General features: G+C 32.3%; 2 protein-coding genes across 2 annotated transcripts; both read left to right on the top strand.

Moving 5' to 3' along the window:
* Window positions 1-252: 252 nt before the first annotated feature.
* LOC128667816 (ankyrin-2-like) lies at window positions 253-942 on the top strand. The gene has a single exon (XM_053739521.1). It carries the CDS (start codon window positions 253-255, stop codon window positions 940-942), a length of 690 nt encoding a protein of 229 aa, XP_053595496.1.
* A 19-nt stretch (window positions 943-961) lies between these two features.
* Window positions 962-1,459, top strand: LOC128667817 (inversin-A-like). The gene has a single exon (XM_053739522.1). It carries the CDS (start codon window positions 962-964, stop codon window positions 1,457-1,459), a length of 498 nt encoding a protein of 165 aa, XP_053595497.1.
* Window positions 1,460-8,475: the final 7,016 nt, after the last annotated feature.

Raw genomic sequence — 8,475 nt, forward strand, 5'->3', positions numbered from 1 at the left:
GGATAAAATGAAAGATCATTATGACGGGCCGTATGAAATAGTCAGAATATTTGACAACAAGAACGTCGAATTAATCATAAAAGGGAGAAATCGTGTAGTTCATCAGCATAAGATAAAACTTGCGCATATTGCTTCCGAGTCCGATTCAGCAGACCCCCAGTTGGAGATGCAATAAGACAATAATGAAATTACTCTGTTGGCAGATAAATAAAGAAGAGAAAAAAACTGGAGTACGAAGAAGCAAGACGGCTGATGAACAAGGCAATAGATACGAACAGAAACGACGAGGTGACAACAATAATAAGACGATACGGGTTGTCATACGTACCAGAATGGAGGGGAGGATACGCGCTCATTATAAGGGTACTGCTAAGGAAAAAGGAAGAGGCGGTGCAAGCCTCCATTGTGCAAAACGCTGATATAAATGGACCAAGTCACGCAAACTCCATAGTTTCATTATGCAGAATCTTAAAATATTCAACCACGGAATTAGCATGGTTACTCATTGCCCGGGGTGCAAATATCAATGCACATAATGATGATAGTGGGAATCGACCGATACATCTGCTCGTCATCGCTGCTGGACAGGAAACAGGAGCAAACAGGGCAGGACTAATAGAAATAATGGAATACATGCTACAAAATGGAGTCGAGCTGGAGGCGAAAAATCGTGAAAGAGTCGCAGCCGTGCATCTGGACGTACGACAAAGGTATATGGAAATATTTGATTTGTTTACTGAACATAATGTGGATATGGACATTGAATATGAAAAAAGAAGAACACCATTATTCTACGCAGTGGAGTATGGACAATCGGAAAAAGTAAATGCATTATTAAAACAAGGGGCTAGAGTGAATCATAGGGATTGCCATGGAATGACACCACTGTTCATGATATTTGAGAAAATTCTAGCTCGCCGATATGAAGGACAAAATTTGTAGTCCAGATCATATAAGGAAGATGGTAATAACGGAAATGCTAATAAAATTTGCAGCCAATGTCAATCAGCAGACGACTAATGAAGGGGCAACACCATTGCACCTAGCAGGAGCAAGAGGGTATGATGAGATTGTAACAATGCTGCTAGAAAATGGAGCAAATGTTAATCTAAAAGATAAAAAGGGAAGATACGTGGTGCAATATTGCAGATATGCGCGGCAAGATGACGATTTGCCTGCAGGATACGAAAAAGAGCCGGATGAAATGTCGGCAGTCACTGAGGGACACGTTAGTTGGACGCATTTGATAATAAGACAGTTCCTCATAAGGAAAAGAGTTATGGGAGATATGATAAACCAGGATTTGGAGCTGGAATTGTTGTACTTGAAACAAAATGAAGCGGAGTATGAAGGAAAATGTAAGAAGGAAATGGAGGAAATGAAGGAAATTGTGCTAATACGTCAAGGGAAAAGAGAAGTGACACCTATCGACGTGTTGAAAGCATCACAGAAGGTATGAGGCGATTTATAAGACATAGGGATTTTGTCCGAAAGCTTCAACGAGGAAAGATCGGTCACTATGGGAATGACATGTGAGAAAAAGTCGTGGCGGCAAGGTACAAGGAGAAGCTTATCAAACGGGCTATTCGAGTACTAAATAATGTGACGAGAAATAGTAAGATGCCGTTAGAAAATTTGCCAAAGTACGTGCTGGATGAAATCGTTAGTAATATTAATAATGAAGAGCTCATCAGGATGACACGCATGGATCAATAATTTTAAATGTGGGAAAAGAAGTGAAAATAAAAAGAAATAGTCGTAAATACGTGAATTAGCAAAAAAAAAATATATAATAATGGAACATGATTATTGAATGTATTAATAGTTGCGTACGAAATTAATAAAGAATATAATTAACTTGAATTTCACCCTCTGATTTTCTTTTTCTCGTTGTAATAATAACAAGTAAAGTTAGAATGAAGAGAATGGGAAGAAGAATTTAAATATTTTATTGCATGAAAACCCGGTACCGGTAACCTATTCTTCTACTTTTACTCTCTGCTACTTTCTATTGCATGGCTCCAGATCATATACTTGAAACTTCAATAAATTCTTTCTCCGACTCGAGAAATCAATCAAGAAGTGATAGTAATAAATCTATAATAAAAATTTGTAGTATTATTTAAGTTAAGAATATAAATTACGAATACTGTGCATAATTCCACGGGGTATTTAAATAAATTGAGAGGGGAATAAATAAGAAAAGGATGTAAGTATAAATAAAAGATACATTTTATGCTAGAAAGCGCTGGGGTAAAGAGGGAGTAAAAGAATTATATAGTTATAAAGATAAAATTATTACGAAGATAGATGTAAATGATAGTGGGAAGTAATGATGATAATTAATTAGCTAGTATACGACTATTTGTGGACAGAGTAACGTTGCAGTCTGGTTATTCTCGGTACACATGGTTCCAGAATTAACGAGTGACGACAGTTCAATTCACCTAAAGGAAACATTTTTTTTATTATTATGATTAGGTTAATCTGGGAAAGAGAAAATCAAACAACTTACCGATCTTGCGGAATTTTACCTCCCTCACCTTCTTCCTTCGCCATACAGGCTTAAGTTTCATCTCCTTTCTCCCCAGTTATCTTTTCTCATTAATTTTGGTTAGTTATTGATGTCTCTCTTACTTTTCTCGTTCGTAAACCCATATTATCCTCCCTTTCATTTAAAGTCATTGCTCGTCGGAAATAGGTGTTATTCGCACCTATAACGTGGGTATGTTAACAAATTAAGGTAGTGATTATATAGCTGGTTAAAAAAAAATGATATTGAAGTATAAGTTATAAATTACTCACATTATATTGAAAAAAAGAATCAACCTTACAAATGAATAATCGTCAATAACGAATTCAATAAATCGGGTCAGAGAAAACTATATTTTTGGAATTGGCGAGTAAACCAAATCTTTTCCCTTGTTAAATTCGCTATTTTTCTCGCAGCATGCGAACAGGTGCGATTGGGGCGGTTATATTAAGTAAAATGTTAATCAAGCAAAACGAGAAAGGTATAAACTATGAATCTTTTCGAAAAAAAAGGGGAACAAGAAAAATATTATCACAAAACAATTACATTTTATTAATAATAATAGGTAACGAGCTATGTACAATTTTTTTTTATCGTTATAAATAGACTCATTACAGTGATCACTTTAGAAGCACACCAACATATTTTTTTTGTTGTTGTTTTGTTGTTACGCGTTAATATAAGGAAATATTGGTTAAATATAAGGGAATTCATCTGCTTGCAGAAAAAAAAGGAAATTTTCTTTTCAATACCCAAATTAGCAAAAAAAAAAATTTTTTTTTCCCTCCGCTATGATTTCATGTCTACACTCACTAATGAAGTTATAGGGAAAGGGGGGAAGAGGGGGAGAGAAAGGAAAAACTAGGCGGTTCTATCCAGTAGGTCCTGGATGTTAGTTAGAAGATTTTGGACTGGGCTCAGGTCACCTAAGCAGTGGTAGGGGTGATGGCATTCCTCCAGGGCAATCTCGGCCCGAATCCACCGCCTTCTCTGCACCGCAACTACGCGGTTGAGGATGGTGAATAGGTCCTCGAGAATGACTGGAAGTTGTCACATGGTGAGGCAGGATACGTTATCCAGGAAAGTCAAACCCACAATCGGCGGGTAGCGGGCACGGCACAGGTACCACAGGGTATCCCTAAGCTGTTAAAGGATCTGAAAAGAAATAGAAATATTTAAAGGCATGTTTCAAAACTATATAGGAATAAACACAATCTTTACACTTCGGGGAAGATGAAGCACGCGATGGTTAAAATCTCGCATCGAAACAAAATCCGGCATATTTTTGGTAATTAGTAAACTGAAAAAAATAGAAGAGGATGGATCAAATTTTTTTGGTCATTTGAAAAAAGGGAAGAAAATAAATAGGCAATAGGAGACAAAAGTCATTCATGTATAGAAAGTAGATGTAAGCGTAAATTATATTTAAGCAGTTACAGTTTTCTGCTCGAATTGAATTGATAACAGTTAAATTTTTGTAGCGAATGTTTAAATTATTAAGGAAAATTCTATATTATGAGAACGATAAATTAGAAGCCGGCAAAATTTTGTTTAGGAATTATTTGAATAAAGAAAAGTACTAAATTTATTTTATCATGGTGATAAGAGAATAATATTTCAATAAATGAGGAATGGGAAGTCGAAAAGAATTTTTGTAGGAAATTAGAGGTATTGATTGAAAATATTAGAAAAAATGAAATGACCTTTTTTTTTTCTCCCTCTTCGGAAGATAACAGAATTTTTTTTTTTGAATTATTAAAATTTCGATGAAACGGTTAACAGAAGGTACAAAATTTTTAGGGAAAGGAAAAAGGAAGAGAGAATTTTCTCGCTCCTTTCTCCTTTTGAAAAAAAATCATCAGTTAAAGACATGTTAATCTTAAATTCATTAGAGAACTCTAAGCTGTTGTAGAGTTAAAAATAAGGAAAATATGTATTACCTTACAAGATGCCCAGATTTCAAAATATCGTAACACAAGTTGTATCGCTGAAATGGTCTTAAAAGTTAAACACAAATACTGGCACTAAAAAACTAATTTATTTTCCTTTACACAATGGGGAAAACTTGATCGCACCAACTGGTATCATTGAAGCACTGAGCGAGGACGTTTGAAGATCAGAATTTTTTTTAATTGGTAGAAATGAATAATTTTTCTTCATATATACATATATTGTAAATTTATAATCACAACCGATGCAATAATAAGACTTGTTGCTGGCAGCGTTGTGAGTTGGATCTGAATAAGGCTAAAGGAATTTGGAAATAGGATATGGACACAATAGATAAGGAAATCATGCAGCGGGAGATGAAGTTAAATAAAATAACGCAGAGAAGTAATGAAATAATTAGCTATATTGCTCTACATTTGCACGTTTCGATATCAAAATAGATAAATTTTAAACTAGGTAACACAAAAAAAATAATAATAATAATAATGTACTGGTGCAGTTATTTTCTGTATAGCAAAAAAAGGGAGGAGGGGTAATAGTTCAATTCCAACAGTTATGATGAAATCATCGCACGTGTTTAAATTTATAATTTTTTCTATATATGCCAGAAATAATTCAATCATCTAAACCAAGATCCCAACAACAGAATCGAGGTGAAAAAGAAAAAAAAACATGTGTATGAATATCTATAATCCAAATAGCACAGTTCAATGATATTCACAAAGCGAAGAAATTAAATTATCAAAAAAAAATAATATCTGTTCAAAAAGCTTGGGAAGTGCCGACAAAAGAGTGAGTCGCAAATAGTACTAATTTTAAAATCTAATGTCAATAAACATTCTACAGACGAAAAATAAATAAAAATCCTTAACCTTAAAATTTATATAAATACTTAGGAATAAATTTTTGTACTAGTAGCGAATATTGACTATCAAATTGTAGTCCAAAAAGAGGGAAAATAAAAAAAAAAAAAGAAAAATTAATTAAGAGAATAAATAAAAGACTTTAGTATAAAATTATAAATTTCAGTTGAGTCAAGACTGTTCTTCATTATTATAAATAGTTATTCCATTTAATTAAAAGATTTAGTCTGATGGTAATATTTTTTTTCATAAGAGTCGTCCCCACTACCTTGTTTTGAATCCAGTAGTATCATGAAATAGTAAATCATGAAATAACATACAATCTATTCCATCTTAATGATTGAAATGCGTACATCGTAGTATAACATCAGCTAAGCTGAACGTTACTTGGAAGTAAAACGTTAAAGATTTATAAGAATATATAAATATTAGTAGTAATAGAGTGAAGGTTGGGCTGAACATACCTCTTAAATTAATTAAACTATTCAATATACGTTAGTCACAGTAAGGAAGGAGATCGAATTGGAATGAATAATATAAAATATCGAGTGTGATTATCTTGGATGCAAAAAAAAAAAGAAAAGAAATAAAAAGGGAGGAAACTACGAAAACGTTGGGAGAAATAAATCTGTAAAAATCAAAGAGGTCCGTTCGCCACAAATGAAAGAAAAAATTTTTTTAGATTATAATGGAAATAAAATTTTGCGATGGTTATAGATTTTTTTTTCTTTAATCTATTTGATTCCATTGGAGTAGAAAGGACCTCCTTGAAAAGACGGTAATATGAAAATTTTGAGAATAGAATAAAGGAGGAATCAATTATAAATAATTAAATAGGAAATATCGGGAGGCAAAATAAATTAGTCAGGTGCATTAAAGCGAATTCGGCTAGTATTAATTGATTGTGATTTTTTTTTATTAATTAAACAATAGTTAATATCTAAGTGTAACAAATTTTTTTTTGAATAAAAAGAAACAATAATCTCTAATTGTCATAATATAAAAATAGTTAAATCTATAATTAGTTATTTAATTTTACAAATATGAAAAAAAAAATAATGAACTGATAAATCGAATAAATTATATAAAAATAAAAAAAAAGTAGTGATCATAATAATTGAGTCAAAGACTCCAAGATATTTAACGGAACAAATTGTATATAATAATATTGATAATTGCGTTTAAATGAAAAAAAAAGAAAAAAAAAAAGAAAAAAATTTTTTTTTGAATTTCTTTTTAAGATGGTATTTGGTTAACTGACTCTCAGGCCGTCCTGTCCAGCAGATCTTGGATCCGGTATAATAGATTCCGGATGGGGGTTAGGTCGCCCCCGTAGTAGTACGATCTATTGTACTCCTACATTGAAATTTGACCACGAGCATAACGAATGGTCCAAAGTTCATTCACGCGCTCCAGATGATCGTATAGATCGGACAGGATGGCAGGAAGATGGAAGCCGGCAAGCCGCTCGATCTCGTCCATCAAATCAAGATCCACCAGCGGTGGAAAGTGACCCCGACATAGGAGCACCAATATTGCCACGAGTTGTCGATTGATCTGAAATATCAGAAAGGGGTGTATCAGGAGATAAATAAAAAAAAAAAGAGAGAGGAAAAAAAAAGCATTAAAACACTTACATCTCGTGGAGAGTGTAGCACGCGTTGATAGAAGAAACCGCATATCCATGAGAACCGGCATGATTAGACTATCTGAAAAAGAGAAAAATGCAATTTTGTTGGTTCCTAGTTCAAAAGAAATGATAGAATAAAAAAAACATTGGGAATTGTAATTCTTTTATTTCGAGTTTTGGAAAATAGACGATGAAAAAAAAAAAAAAAAAAATTTTTTCTTTTTTTTAACTTGAAAAATATTTTTATCAAGAAAAAAAGAAATGGGGGGGGGGGGGTATTTTAAATACATTTTTTTGAAGGAATTCAAGGTATTTTTAAATTTGAATTGCAGTCAAGAAAAAAAAAAGGAAAAGGGAAACATGTGATTTTATACCCGATCAAGGTGATAAAAATCTAAATATCGAGTTGTAATTGTTATCTTGTATGGAGAAGAATTACTTTTTTTTTCCCTTCAGACCTGGTACCTCGCGTTCACCTCTTGTAATTTATGTTGCACTTGTAGGAGTCACAGAAAAATTGCACTTGAAGTCCAGTTCAGTATTTCACTTCAAATAAAAAAAAAAAAAAACGACGACAGAAAAAGAGAGAAAATTTTTGTTGAATGCAGTGGCAATGAGAGTCGAAGCTCGAATGAACTCATTTTTCTGACTTCGGAATGTAGTAATACGATACGTTTCGAAAAAGATAATGGGACCATTCAACGGAGTTTGAGTCTCGATTATAAGACCTTGAACGAGCAAGTGTAACGAAGAAAATATTTTATTGAATATTACAAAAGAAAAAGGAATAATATATTTTTCTTCTCTCTTTCTCCTTGATCTTAATAGTGGTAGGGTCTTATAAAATCACAAATTTTTATAAATTATAATTACTATTAATTAACTTGGAGATTGAGAATTTAGAGTAAACGTTTTATGTTAAATAAATCCTTTCTAATAATACATCTTGAAATACCTTAGTTATAATCTTATTTATGTAAGACACAAAAAAAAAAAAGAGAGACGAACCGGGTTATTTCTAGCTGCCAAAGATTGTTATCGAATACAAATTTTTTTTTAACACCATTACGATATAAGCTATCCAATTTATTAATTAGAAATTTTCGTTAAATAATAATTTGGTCGTTGAAAAATTTTAAATATTGTCACTTATAAATGTGCCCATGAAGGATATGAGAAATTTCTTTTTAAGGGCATTTTTATTCTAGAGCAGGTACAACGTTTCTATTTTTTTTTATGTTTATGCTGTATAAAAAAAAAGAGGGGGAAGTTCTAGTTACGTTTTTCCGTTTCAACTATGGCTCCTTAGAATTTTAAATTTGGAAGTTAGGAAAAATAATGAGTACTTGATTTAGCTTAAGAAGCATGGAGTTTCAACATACATAAAATATCTTTTCAGGCAAATTATAAGGCATAGAAAAAGAAAAAAAAATAGTAATTATTTTTAGAAAGGATTGTAGATGGAAATTACGATCCAGACAGTAAAATTTAAAATTAAA

The sequence above is a fragment of the Microplitis demolitor genome, chromosome 5 (genome assembly GCF_026212275.2).
Source record: "Microplitis demolitor isolate Queensland-Clemson2020A chromosome 5, iyMicDemo2.1a, whole genome shotgun sequence".
In the NCBI taxonomy this organism is placed as follows: Eukaryota; Metazoa; Arthropoda; class Insecta; order Hymenoptera; family Braconidae; genus Microplitis; species Microplitis demolitor.